At 41.4% G+C, this 14,944-nt stretch overlaps 1 protein-coding gene across 3 annotated transcripts in view; it reads left to right on the forward strand.

Moving 5' to 3' along the window:
- Positions 1–14,944, forward strand: part of LOC135514386 (EGF-like repeat and discoidin I-like domain-containing protein 3) — a 267,032-nt gene that overhangs the window by 172,519 nt on the left and 79,569 nt on the right. For all 3 annotated transcript variants that reach the window (XM_064937834.1, XM_064937835.1, XM_064937836.1), the window contains one exon: positions 2,694–2,807. In XM_064937834.1, the coding sequence (XP_064793906.1) occupies positions 2,694–2,807 (114 nt within the window). The remainder of the gene's footprint in view (positions 1–2,693; positions 2,808–14,944) is intronic.

The raw sequence follows: 14,944 nt of genomic DNA on the forward strand, positions 1-14,944 counted from the left end.
AATCTACACGCTGCATTTTGGTCCGACTCTCTTTCACCGCATGAAAACCGTTAGATACTCATTATAAAAATTCAGAAAAGATACAACTACGGTGTCAGATTTAAAAAATGCTTTACGGCAAAAGCATACCTTACAATTATTTGAGAACATAGCCCAGCAGACAAAACATTACAAACAGTAACCAGCCAAGTAGAAGAGTTACACAAGTCTGAAATAGAGATAAAATTAATCCCTTACCTTTGATGATCTTCATATGGTGGCCCTCAGAATACATTAATTTACTCAATAAATGTTCCTTTTGTTCGATAAAGTCTCTCTATATCTAAAAACCTCCATTTTGTTCGAGTTTTCTTCAGTAATCCACAGGCTCAAACGCAGTCAAAACAGGCAGATAAAAAAATCCAAATTGTATCCGTAAAGTTCATAGAAACATGTCAAACGATGTTTATATTCAATCCTCAGGTTGTTTTTAGCCTAAATGATATATAATATTTCAACCTGACAATAATGTTGTCAATATAAAAGGTAAAGAAGAAAACCACTCTCTCGGGATTGCGCATGAAAAAGCTCTGTGACACGGTAGGGTAAAAAGAAACAAGGTAAAAAGAAACATCACCAAATTTGCGGGGAATATATTACATAGTATGAAGAAACAATAATTCAAACCCCATCTCCATACTGGTTTAGGTTGCTGGTTGTTGGTTTAGGTTGGCATGGGGTCTTGGGGGTCATTGGTGGCTTTTTAATTTATTTTGGGATTCCTGATGTCCTACTCATTGGCAGAAAACATTTGTTCCATATGTGATGCTGGGTACTGTATTTATTTAATATTATATGAATCCTATCAATTCAAATGACCAATGTGGGGGCAATCAATTAGATTCATTCTCATAAATCAAATTATACTGCAATAAAATAATTTTGCAGCAATACTAGTCTAAATAAATTATTTTAAAACAATCTGAGATGGTTGGTGTCAATATCTTGTGCCTATTTGAGGTGTATCAACCCATAATCTACTGTGTGTCTCAGCTCTGGCAGTTCAGCTCTTAGAAGTCTGAGCAGTCAGGTCTGTTTCATGTCTCTCTATCCCATCCTCACCCCCAAAGTTTAAAGAGGGGAGTATATCATCTCTTAAAATCTTGTTAATCTACCCATCATGACCGATTTCAAAAATACTTTACAGAGAAAGCATAACATATGATTATGTTAAGTCAGAGATTAGTCACACAAACACACATCTGTTTTCCAGCCAAAGAGAGGAGTCACAAAAGCAGAAATAGAGATAAAATTAATCACTAACCTTTGAGGATCTTCAACAGATGGCACTCATAGGACTTCATGTTATACAATATGTATGTTTTGTTTGATAAAGTTCATATTTATATCCAAAAATCTCAGTTTACATTGGCGCTTTATTGTTCGGTAATGTTTTGCTTCCAAAACATCCGGTGATTTTGCAGAGAGCCACACCAATTTACAGAAATAGTCATCATAAACTTTGTGTTCCTCCATGTGCTCCTTAAAAATAATGGTGGATATATGGCAAGTTTGCCTATATAATGTCTGGAACATTGTCAAGGTAGCACATGAAAACATTACATACCACAATGGACACAGGGCTTACCTATGTGGTTGTGAAGTTCCTCAACTTTCAGAACGCAGTATTGCATGCGTCTTTCAACAGTCACGCTGCTAAAATTCAGAAATAGACAGAAAATCCTAATTTGGAGTTTTGACTGTATGCTGTGGACTTGGACAAATGCCATCAGCTGATTTGAGGTAATGTGTGTGATTATGGATATGTTAAATCCTGCACTTAAGATGTTGAAGACAACATCTCAGAAAGACAAAGCATCGAGACAGGCTTATATTTTAATCATATTTGAGTTCTTAAGCTTGCAGAGTATGTTCCATATTCAGGAAGTCGGTGTGTATATTCTCTGAAGAGTAGGGGCATGCTTTAGAGTGGGATTAAGTGTCTTAGTACTCACTTTACTAGAGGGGGAATAATGGGTATATTGCCAAATTTCATTCATGCCAAGTTATGGTTCTTCTCAAAATCATATGCAACCTTATACTTGTGTTCATGAGGCTGACAGAATGTCATAAAGTAGGTTCATTTGTGAGATATGCTGTGCTATCACAGGACACATGTTATTCTTAGCAGGACTTGGCCCCATACACTAAACAACGCCCATAACAAATTCCTGACATAGAAAACCAAGACTGTGGACCAATGTTGATTTTCGAAAAGAAAACACAGTTTGCTGACTTTGATCTGCCTCAAAAGAACAAGATGACCGACTTTTATCACTGTTGAAGACGCATACATTCCTTAAATTCCTTTAACTTATTGTAAAACCTATTTTCTTTACATTGCATTGCTAATCTCTACGCGAGGATTGGTTTAGCAGCCTGCTATATGTGTTTGTTGAGAGTCCCAAACCTAAATTGGTGTGTAGCATTAATGGTCGATCCCAGGAAACCATTTGATTTATTAGATTCAGGGAACCAGCCCGTCTGTGTCTATGAAAGCATCTTGTGGGAGGCAGAATCAACTAACAAATGGGGCAAATTCAATGCATACTCCCCACCAATGCATGCTAATGAGAATGATGTCCTGCTAATTGCCAACATGTGTGCTTCAAAGAAGTTAATGTGCCTCTTTTCTGTTTTCTTGGCTCTTGCAGATGTTAACGAATGCGAGAAAGAACCGTGTAAAAATGGGGGCATCTGCACAGATCTGGTTGCCAATTACTCTTGTGAATGCCCTGGGGAGTACATGGGAAGGAACTGCCAATACAGTAAGTGCTGTGTCTTTCATGATCACCCTTGCCTGGCTCTTCTGCGTTCAACTGATGACGTTGGTAGGTTGTGCTGGCAAACAGGGCAAGAGAATTCTTTCATTTTGTGAGGGCTTTAGGTAATGGAATCGTTCCATCTCCACCTCTCTATCCATCTTTCTCTATCTAAATCCCCAAGCGTCTTCGTCTGTGTGCTGTGGAGATTGTTGTCAGGATTCAGGGTTGTTCAAGATGAGACTGACTTTGACAAAAGCTCCTACATGATTGCAGACAGACAATCAATGAGGAAGATGTTGCAAGAGACACACACACATGCATACATATTCTTAACCTTACCCAGACATCACCAGACATAGTCCCTGTGTAGGGACAGGCACAATCTCGTATAGTTACAGCAATGTGCTAGTTTTGAGTAGTCCGGTGGGAGCTGAACTGAATATTTTATAACTCAGACATTGGAGCAACTTGTGGCACCGTCTAGCAGAGATTTTGTAAAAGAGAAGGAAAAGATGTTGCCAGAGAATGTACAATATGCAGTCAAGTACAGCTCCGGTGGTTTAGTATTAAAGTTGTTGTTGAAAACGATAAGTCCACACACTTATGCATAATCGGTTCTTGTGCTATAATTTACCTGTAGAGTGCAATCTTCTATTATTGTCTCATCTTGGATCCATATCGTACAGTATGATCATAAACTACATCATTTCACAATGTGTGGCTATGAGAAATGTTTGGGCTTTAGTTTGAAACATCTTGCCATGACATCACAACCAACACATGGATAAACCACTCACCAAAAACAATGATGACAAGGTTTTTCCCAGAAATGCATACTGAAGCATAGTTCATGCTTTCCTGGAAGAAGACTAATAATTTCCTTCATTTCCTGTCTCTTATTTTGTGGTGAGTCAAATAAGTGAAGTCACTCATTAACAATTTTCCGGCATATCCCCCTTAGCATTGCTTATTCATAGCAACCCCTTCATATCAGTTATCAGAACACAGTTATGCAACCACAGTTTTGAGTTCAGAGATGATTGCCCACTTATTTGATAAGCATCAATATTGGAAATATGGCATCACAGTGGATACCATTTCCACCAGCAATGTTTGGTCTTTTTGACGCATTCAGAGCTCAGTTCTGATTTCCGATCTGTATTTTTTTAATATTTTGAATGATTACGCACTGATTCAGGAGCAGACAAAATTACTTTTTTAATCAGGCAAGGGTTGGGAGCCTTGAACTGTTTTTCAAACTGGCTTCTGTGCTTCACCACAGCCATTGCTGTGAAGAAAGTTGTTTGAGGGATTAATTGAGGTCTGCACATGCCAGATAGCAGAGTCCTTTTCCAACAGAGGGAAATATCACTACAAAGTGCCTCCGCATTTACAGTCTGTAAACAATTTAATCTAGATATGCTCGAGAAAATCATCATAATGTCCTTATGATTGTATTTTGTAAAGGCCTCAAGTGTGAAGGTTGTCTTTTTTACCTTATCGTCGTGACATTTTCAATGTCCGAACAATTTCTATGGAGCAATAACGTTTGTGTTGTAGAACATTGTTCTTGTCCACAACTAATTGTAATTGTTGCTAAAGATATTTCATCTGAATAATGGTTGGCAGTAGAAAACTCAAACAAACCATGCCTGTGAACTGTTTCATAAAACACATATCATGGAAATCCATGGAAAGTTTGAATTTACCATCTGATACTATGTCAAGTCCTGAACAATTCTGGTATTGTGATACACAGGAGGCTGCTGAGGGGAGAACGGCTCATAATAATGGCCTGAACGGCGCAAATGGAATAGCATCAAACACATGGAAACATGTTTTTCATGTATTTGATGCCATTCCACTCCAGCCATTGTCACAAGCCCATTCTCCCCAATTAAGGTGCCACCAACCTCCTGTGATTGTGAAGCATGCTGCAAGGAAATGCATAACAAACTGTTTGAAATACATATCATGCATGTGAATATACCAATCCATAAATCAGTGGCAAAACTCAAGGGCTTGTTTTTCGTAATCTATCAGGCAATCTTCATCTGTTGAAAAGTAATTATTGGAAATGAACAGTGATACTTGTCTGAGATTTGACAGCACACATTTACTCATGCCAATGTCATGGGGCAATGTATCCCTTCAACCCGACCAAGGCAGCTTTCATTGAGTGCAAACCCTGTCTTTGGTTCAGATGAAAACGGGAGATCAGACAAGGAGTGGAGGTAGACAAAGACTTACCAAATGTTAGTCTGAGAGCTGTGTGGAGGAGAGAGAAACTAGCCTACTCTAGATGGTTATTTGATTATTTCCAAGGCTGCACAGAATGAGAGGACTGCTCACTGCCTCTCTCATCATCTTCAAAAGTGGCTTGTTTTTCCAAACCTTGGAGCTTGTTGGCAAAAAGAAACCTTGTTCGTTAGTTAGGCCATTTCTGGATATTGGGTCCGGTTTCCTCTCACTGTTAGCACACTACTGTAATTGTCTCTGTGTCGCCTCAGGCTAATAGCTATATCACCAAGCAACTGTTACTGCCTATAAATATTTTGGGGGATGTCTTGAGTGTGTCATTCAATAGGGCCAGAGGTGGTTTATCTCAAGCTAAATGAGTGTAAGTGAGTTAAAGGGCTAGCTTGAGGATTGGTGAGAGTTCAGTCTGGACTTAATCACGCTAGTGAATGCCCACTGTTATGGTGTGTGTGCATGCCTAGGTGTGTGTGTTGCTGTGTGTGCGTGCATCAAGTCAGTGGTTATTCACAGTAAATGAGTAAAACATAATTCTGTTTGTGTGCAATTTTTCTTTTTACGAATCCACATATCAGAATGTGTTTGCTATTCTCGCCCCGTTCCTCCAGTCTTTCTTCTCCTGAGTATTGGTGCAGTTACTTTAATTTCAGCGTGGCTCTAATTAGTTGCTGCTGTAGGTTGGCCTTGTGGGAGATGGATTCAGCTGTCACATGATAGCGACGGTGGCATTAGTGATGTGTGCTGTCGGAGGGGCTGATGTATGCACAGGGGGCAGCAGGCCGAGGCCTAGGGCTGGCAACCACAGCTGCTCTATTCTGATGGATGCACGGCTGACAGACAGCTCATTAAAGATGCGCCTTCATCCCGACAAGGAGATCATTGTCACAGAGTTGCGTTAGCCTTGTTATAGTGTTGCTTCTACAGGATTGATAAAGTGTTAGAGCATTTGCTAGTGTTTTTCAGTGTGAAAGAATGGCTTCCCTGGCAATACAGTTGGGGAGTGGGGTGGGGCAGTAAACTGAACTAGTTTTCTGGACAGGCATTATATGATAAGGACATGGTTAATTGTACATGATGCTGCCAGAGATTCCCTGACAAGTGTGTTTTACATACGTACCCCTTTCAAAACAAATTGAATGTCCTTGATTGAGTGATCGTGTGTGTGGTAAGAGAGCGCAATAGATAGCTAGTGAGAGAGTTTTTCGAATAGACTGTTTAGCATTTATGTTTACAGCTGTTAAACTACGTTTAGTCAGGAAGATACACTATATGACAGTATGTGGACACCTGCTCGTTGAACATCTCATTCCAAAATCATGGGCATTAATATGGAGTTGGTCCCCCGTTTGCTGCTATAACAGCCTCTACTCTTCTGGGAATGCTTTCCACTAGATGTTGGAACATTGCTGTGGGAACTTGCTTACATTCAGCCACAAGAGCATTAGTGAGGTCGGGCACTAATGTTGGGCAATTAGGCCTGGCTCGCAGTCTGTGTTCCAATTTATCCCAAAGGTGTTCGAAGGGGTTGAGGTCAGGGCTCTGTTCAGGCCAGTCAAGTTCTTCCACACCGATCTCAACAAACAATTTCTGTATGGACCTTGCTTTGTGCACAGAGGCATTGTAATGCTGAAACAGGAAAGGACCTGCCACAAAGTTTGAATCACAGAATTGTCTTGAATGTTATTGTATGTTGTAGAGTTAAGATTTCCATTCACTTGAAATAAGGAGCCTGAACAATGAAAAACAGCCCTAGACCATTATTCATCCTCCATCAAGCTTTACAGTTGGCACTATGCGTTTGGGCAGGTAGCGTTCTCTTGGCCAAACCCAGATTTGTCTGTCGGACTGCCTCTGCTTCAGAGTCCAATGGGGACGAGCTTCACACCACTCCAGCTGACGCTTGGCATTGTACATGGTGATCTTAGGCTTGTGTGCTGCTGCTCGGCCATGGAAACCCATTTCATGAAACTCCCGACGAACAGTTATTGTACCAGAGGCAGTTTGGAACTTGGTTGCAACACTTGCTACCGAGGTCAGACAATTTGTACGCGCTGAGCTTCAGCACTCAGTGGTCCCGTTCTGTGAGCTTTTGTGTCCAAGCACTTTGCAGCGGAGCCATTGTTGCTCCTAGACGTTTTGACTTCACAAAAACAGCTATTATAGTTAACCGGGGCAGCTCTAGGATGGTTGAAATATGTTAGAAAAGGGGCATCCTACGACGCTGCCACGTTGACAGTTACTGTAAGGCCATTCTACTGCCAATGTTTCTCTATGGAGATTTCATGGATGTGTGCTCGACATTATACACCTGTAAGCAATGGGTGTGGCTGAAATAGCTGAATCCACATTCTTGTGTGTATATATAGTGTAGTTTGCATCGTGCATCACACCAATTTACCGTTGTACTTTGAAAATATCACACAAATGAACGATATGGTTTTGATAAATGGTTGCACTGATTTTTCTCATGACAAACACACAGTATACCTTACAATATTTAATGTCAGATATGACAAAGTGTCCTATTATAATCAAAACATTAGATAAGTTTGATTGTGCATCTGTGGTCATAAAACTGACTCTGATATCCGGTTTTGAAATGGCATTTAAATTCGATTTTTGGTGATTACATTGCATGTAACTCATATCAGCTATACATTAGGACTAATAAAAAAAATCCAGGTGCGATATTAAGTCATACAATGAGGGGAAATCAGAGTAGGAAAAGTCCGAAATTCAATAATGAAAGAAATAAGCCTTATAAAACAAGTTATTTTGTAGTGAAGATGAAATAACAAAATAAAGAGAGTGACAAGAAAAAAAACAAGGCATATTGTTTTGACATTATTGAACTCTGAGTCAGGAATGCAGCTCCAGAAAATAATCCTTGTGGAAACTCATCATGAAAATACAGTAGGTGTCATAAGTCTATCCTGTGATGTGCTTTTCTTTGATTCTGCCCAAACTGTATTTTGATTGAGGAATGAAAGAATGAAGAAAAATACAGAATTGTATTATATTCTCTGGTCTGGCATAACACGATTTAGATGGTTTCTGCCAAGTACCACGGGAAGGCAGCCTTTGGTAAACATTAGTATTCATTGCCAACCTGCAAATGGAATTGGGATTATATGTCAACACAATGTTACTATGGTAATGCTTAGCCATCACTTTAATACTAATGTTTGATAAGACAGCAAATATATTTCTTCTCCCCAAAGAAAGTTGGGTTATTTTGAAACATAAAACCCTTTTTCCATCAATATATTTCTGTCAGTAGAAGCGGAGGACCAGGCAAAGCTGACAGGAGCAAAGACGTAGTTTGAGATTCCAGACTTAAGCAAGCACAAAGGCCTTTTGGGGAGACTTGCCACTATACTCATATCTGCTCTTACAATGAATTGACCTTCTGGCAGGCCAGGTGAAGTTCTTAACAAAGTACAACTAATATACAGCAAGTAGAGAGATATGATCATATTGTACACAATATACTGTCTTCTCAGATGTTTGAGGATGAGTGCAATACAAATCAAATCAAATGTATTTATATAGCCCTTCTTACATCAGTTGATATCTCAAAGTGCTGTACAGAAACCCAGCCTAAAACCCCAAACAGCAACCAATGCAGTTGTAGAAGCACGGTGCCTAGGAACAACTCCCTAGAAAGGCCAAAACCTAGGAAGAAACCTAGAGGGGTGGCCAGTCCTCTTCTGGCAGGAGATTATAACAGAACATAGCCAAGATGTTCAAATGTTCATAGATGACCAGCATGGTCAAATAATAATAATTACAGTAATTGTCGAGGGTACAACAGGTCAGCACCTCAGGAGTAAATGTCAGTTAGCTTTTCATAGCCGATCATTGAGAGTATCTCTACCGCTCCTGCTGCCTCTAGAGAGTTGAAAACAGCAGGTCTGGGACAGGTAGCACGTCTGGTGAACAGGTCAGGGTTCCATAGCCGTAGGCTGAACAGTTTAAACTGGAGCAGCAGAATGGTCAGTTGGACTGGGGACAGCAAGGAGTCATCATAGCAGGTAATCCTGAGGCATGGTCCTAGGGCTCAGGTCCTCCAAGAGAGAAAGAAAGAAAGAAAGAGAGAGCATATTTAAATTTACACAGGACACTGGATAAGACAGGAGAAATACTCAAGATATAACAGACTGACCCTAGCCCCCCGACACATAAACCACTGCAGCATAAATACTGGATGCTGAGACAGGTGGGGTCAGGAGACACTGTGGCCCCATCCGATGATACCCCCGGACAGGGCCAAACAGGCAGGATATAACCCCACCCACTTTTCCAAAGCACAGCCCCCACATATCTTCAACCACCAACTTACCATCCTGAGACAAGGCTGAGTATAGCTCACAAAGATCTCCGCCATGGCACAATCCAAGGGGGGCAACCCAGACAGGAAGATCCACTCAAGTGACGCACCCTCCTAGGGATGACATGGAGGAGCACCAGTAAGCCAGTGACTCAGCCCCTGTAATAGGGTTAGAGGCAGAGAACCCCAGTGGAGAGAGGGGAACCGGCCAGGCAGAGACAGCAGGGGTGGTTCGTTGCTCCAGTGCCATTCCGTTCACCTTCACACTCCTGGGCCAGACTACACTCAATCATAGGACCCACTGAAAAGATAAGTCTTCAATAAAGACTTAAAGGTTGAGACAGAGTCTACATCTCTCACATGGGTAGGTAGACCATTTCATAAAAATGGAGCTCTATAGGGGAAAGCCCTGCCTCCAGCTGTTTGCTTAGAAATTCTAGGGACAATTAGGAGGCATGCGTCTTGTGACCGTAGCGTACATGTAGGTATGTACGACAGGACCAAATCGGAAAGACAGGTAGGAGCAAGCCCATGTAATGCTTTGTAGGTTAGCAGTAAAACCTTGAAATCAGCCCTTGCCTCAACAGGAAGCAAGTGTAGAGAGGCTAGCACTGGAGTAATTTGATCAAATTTTGGGGTTCTAGTCAGGATTCTAGCAACTGTATTTAGCACTAACTGAAGTTTATTTAGTGCTTTATCCAGGTAGCCGAAAAGTAGAGCATTGCAATAGTCTAATCTAGAAGAGACAAAAGCGTGAATTAATTTTTCTGCATCATTTTTGGACTGAATTTTGCAATGTTACGTAGATCTGTCCTTGAAACATCTGTCCTTGAAATCTGTCCTTGAAACAGTCGTGATATATTCTTCAAAAGAGAGATCAGGGTCCAGAGTAACGCGAAGATACCTCACAATTATATTTGAGACGACGGTACAACCATCAAGATTAATTGTCAGATTCAACAGAAGATCTCTTTGTTTCTTGGGACCTAGAACAAGCATCACTGCTTTGTCCGAGTTTAAAAGTTGAAAATTAGCAGTCATCATCATCACTTCCTTATGTCTGAAACACAGGCTTCCAGCGAGGGCAATTTTGGGGCTTCACCATGTTTCATCGAAATGTACAGCTGTGTGTCATGCGCATAGCAGTGAAAGTTAACATTATGTTTTCGAATGACATCCCCAAGAGGTAAAATATATAGTGAAAACAAAAGTGGTCATAAAACGGAACCTTGAGGAACACCGAAATGTACAGTTGATTTGTCAGAGGACAAACCATCCACAGAGACAAACTGATATCTTTCCGACAGATAAGATCTAAACCAGGCCAGAACTTGTCCTTGTAGACCAATTTGGGTTTCCGATCGATGGTATCAATATTAGCACGAGGAAAGATGCAGAGCCTTGGTCTTATGCCACTAAAACCTCTCTAGGGTATGTGGGATGCTAGCGTCCCACCTGGCCAACATCTGGTGAAATTGCAGAGCAACAAATTCAAAATACAGAAATACACATAATAAGCATTCATAAAATATACAAGTGTTATACATTAACTTCTTGTTAATCCAGCCGTTAATTTACCTTTGATGATCTTCGGATGTCTTCACGCACAAGACTCCCAGTTACACAACAAATGTTCCGTTTGTTCCATAAAGATGATTTTTGTATCCAAAATACCGTTTGTTTGTCGCGTTATATTCAAAAATCCACAGGAAAGAGTGGTCACAACAGCACAGACGAAAATTCCAAATAGTTTCCATTATGTCCACAGAAACATGTCAAACGTTTTTTATAATCAATCCTCAGGTTGTTTTTAAAATATATAATCGATAATATATCAACCGCAAATGTCTTTCACACTAGGAGAGGGGAAAACAATGGCTGTCCAAATTCTGTTGCGCAAGCAAAACTCATGTGACCACTTGACGCAATGTTATCGTTCTGGCTCATTTTTCAAAATAAAAGCCTGAAACTATGTCTGCAAACTGTTGACACCTTGAGGAAGCGATAGGAAAAGTAATCTGGTTCATATCCCTTTAAATCCAGCAAAGGGAGGCTATGGAACATGGAGTTTTCAAAATAGAAGCCACTTCCTGTTTTGATTTTCCTCAGGGTTTCGCCTGCAATATCAGTTCTGTTATACTCACAGACAATATTTTGACAGTTTGGGAAACTTTAGAGTTTTCTATCCAATACTAATAATAATGTGCATATATTAGCAACTGAGACTGAGGAGCTGGCCATTTACAATGGGCACCTTTTCATCCAAGCTACTCAATACTGCCCCTGCAGCCATATGAAGTTAAACAGGAGAAAAACGTTTTCAATGGAAAGGAAAATAACAAATGGCAAGCTCACGGGTTTACTTTGGGCACGCTTTTCATCCACAGGTGAAAATACTGCCCCCTAACCAAGAGAGGTTAAAATGTCATTTACCACCTTCACAAGTGCAGCTTCAGTGCTATTATGGGGTCTAACACCAGACTGAAGCATTTCGAATACATTGTTTTCAGGAAGGCAGTGAGTTGCCGCGCAACAGCTTTTTCTAACATTTTAGAGAGGAATGGAAGATTCGATATAGGCCGATATTTTTTTAATATTTTCTGGCTCAAGGTTTGGCTTTTTCAAGAGAGGCTTTATTACTGCCACTTTTAGTGAGTTTGGTACACATCCGGTGGATAGAGAGCCGTTTATTATGTTCAACATAGGAGGGCCAAGCACAGGAAGCAGCTCTTTCAGTAGTTTAGTTGGAATAGGGTCTAGTATGCAGCTTGAAGGTTTAGAGGCCATGATTATTTTCATCACTGTGTCAAGAGATATAGTACTAAAACACTTGAGTGTCTGTCTTGATCCTAGGTCCTGGCAGAGTTGTGCAGACTCAAGACAACTGAGCTTTGGAGGAATACGCAGATTTAAAGAAGCGTCCGTAATTTGCTTTCTAATGATCTTTTCCTGAAAGAAGTTCATGAATTTATCACTGCTGAAGTGAAAGCCGTTCTCTCTTGGTGAATGTTGCTTTTTAGTTAGCTTTGCGACCGTATCAAAAATACAATTTGGATTGTTCTTATTTTCTTCAATTAATTTGGAAAAATAGGATGATCGAGCAGCAGTGAGGGCTCTTCGATACTGCACGGTACTGTCTTCCCAAGCTAGACGGAAGACTTCCAGTTTGGTGTGGCGCCATTTCCGTTCCAATTTTCTGGAACGTTGCTTCAGAGCTCGGGTATTTTCTGTATACCAGGGAGCTACTTTCTTATGACAAATGATTTTAGTTTTTAGGGTGCGACTGCAACTAGGGTATTGCGCAAGGTTAAATTGAGTTCCTCGGTTAGGTGGGTAACTGATTTTTGTCCTCTGACGCCCTTGGGTAGGCAGAGGGAGTCTGGAAGGGCATCAAGGAATCTTTGGTTTTTCTGAGTATTTATAGCACGACTTTTGATGTTCCTTGGTTGGGGTCTGAACAGATTATTTGTTGCGATTGCAAACGCAATAAAATGGTGGTCCGATAGTCCAGGATTATGAGGAAAAACATTAAGATCCACAACATTTATTCCATGGGACAGTATGACTGTGGCAGTGAGTAGGTCCGGAGACATGTTGGACAAAACCCCCTGAGTCGATGATGGCTCCGAAAGCCTTTTGAAGTGGGTCTGTGCATTTTTCCATGTGAATATTAAAGTCACCAAAAATTTTAATATTATCTACTATGACTACAAGGTCCGATAGGAATTCAGGGAACTCAGTGAGGAACTCTGTATATGGCCCAGAAGGCCTGTAAACAGTAGCTATAAAAAGTGATTGAGTCGGCTGCATAGATTTTATGACTAGAAGCTCAAAAGACGAAAACATCGTTTTTTTTTGGTAAATTGAAATTTGCAATCGTAAATGTTAGCAACACCTCCGCCTTTGCGGGATGTGCTGGGGATATGGTCACTAGTGTAACCAGGAGGTGAGGCCTCATTTAACACAGTAAATTTGTCAGGACAATCACTTTAAAATTATGAACAGTGATTAGTTCATTGACTATGACTGGCTTGGAAGTGAGGGATTTAACATTAAGTAGCCCTATTTTGAGATGTGAGGTATCACAATCTCTTTCAATAATGGCAGGAATGGAGGAGGTCTTTATTCCAGTGAGATTGCTAAGGTGAACACCGCCATGTTTAGTTTTGCCCAACCTAGGTCGAGGCACAGACACGGTCTCAATGGGTATAGCTGAGCTGACTACACAGACTGTGCTAGTGGCAGACTCCACTAAACTGGCAAGCTGGCTAACAGCCTGCTGCCTGGCCTGCACCCTATTTCATTGTGGAGCTAGGGGAGTTAGAGCCCTGTCTATGTTCGTAGATAAGATCAGTGTTCTCCTCCAGCTAGGATGGAGTCCGTCACTTCTCAACAGGCTTGGTCCTGTTTGTGGGTGAGTCCCAGAAAGAGGGCCAATTATCTACAAATTCTATCTTTTGGGATCTGCAAAAAACCTTTTGTCAACCAGCGATTGAGTTGTGAGACTCTGCTGTAGAGCTCATCACTCCCCCTAACTGGGAGTAGGCCAGAGACAATTACTCGATGCTGACACATCTTTCTAGCTGATTTACACGATGAAGCTATGTTGCACTTGGTGACCTCTGACTGTTTCATCTTAACATCGTTGGTGACGACGTGGATAACAATATCCCTATACTCTCTACACTCGCCAGTTCTAGCTTTAGCCAGCACCATCTTCAGATTAGCCTTAACGTCGGTAGCCCTACCCCCTGGTAAACAGTGTATGAACGCTGGATGATTTGTTTTAAGTCTAATACTTCTGGTAATGGAGTCGCCAATGACTAGGGTTTTCAATTTGTCAGAGCTAATGGTGGAAGGCTTCGGCATCTCAGACCCCATATCGGGAGGAGTAGAGACCAGAGAAGGCTTGGATACAGACAAAGATACAGACATGGATGCTGTCCTCAAGGCTGCAGCACACACAGACACACACACTCCCTCATGACAATCCTCAGACATCACCGGCTCCCTGCTCACCCAGCTACGTTGTTACAGCAGCTGGATCTGCTCTTGGTGTTGTTTTAAATGTTGCCATTGTGTCTCCCACTGTGTTGTCACGTGGTGAGAATGGTCTCCTTGCTTTCCAGGCTATACAGGTTCACAGTGTTTGCCCAAAAGGTGAAGTTCACATCACAGACTTTGATGACTGGTGCTGCAGGCTAACCCTGTGGGGTAGTGTTTCGTGACACATCCTATTGGCTAGGGGAAGCACTGCCCAAGGCTAGTCTTCTAAAAAGTGGACAGTTTTGTCAACATGCTGACCATAGTCAGTAGACATCAGTTAGGCATATTTACTTTGACCAAGTTAGAATATACCCATCTTCTCACGTAAGTGTTAAACTAAGATATATTGATGTGTGTCATAAACTGTCTGCATGCTATGACAGAAGCGGGGGGTTGGATGGTTTGGGTCCGTGGTTGACCTGGCGGTTGGGAACGTTGGACCGGTGGCAGAGAGGTCGCTGGTTCGGGTCCCCAAGTTAGTTGGGTGGGGGGGATCTGTCGATGTGCC

Source organism: Oncorhynchus masou, chromosome 25 (assembly GCF_036934945.1).
Source record: "Oncorhynchus masou masou isolate Uvic2021 chromosome 25, UVic_Omas_1.1, whole genome shotgun sequence".
Lineage (NCBI taxonomy): Eukaryota > Metazoa > Chordata > Actinopteri > Salmoniformes > Salmonidae > Oncorhynchus > Oncorhynchus masou.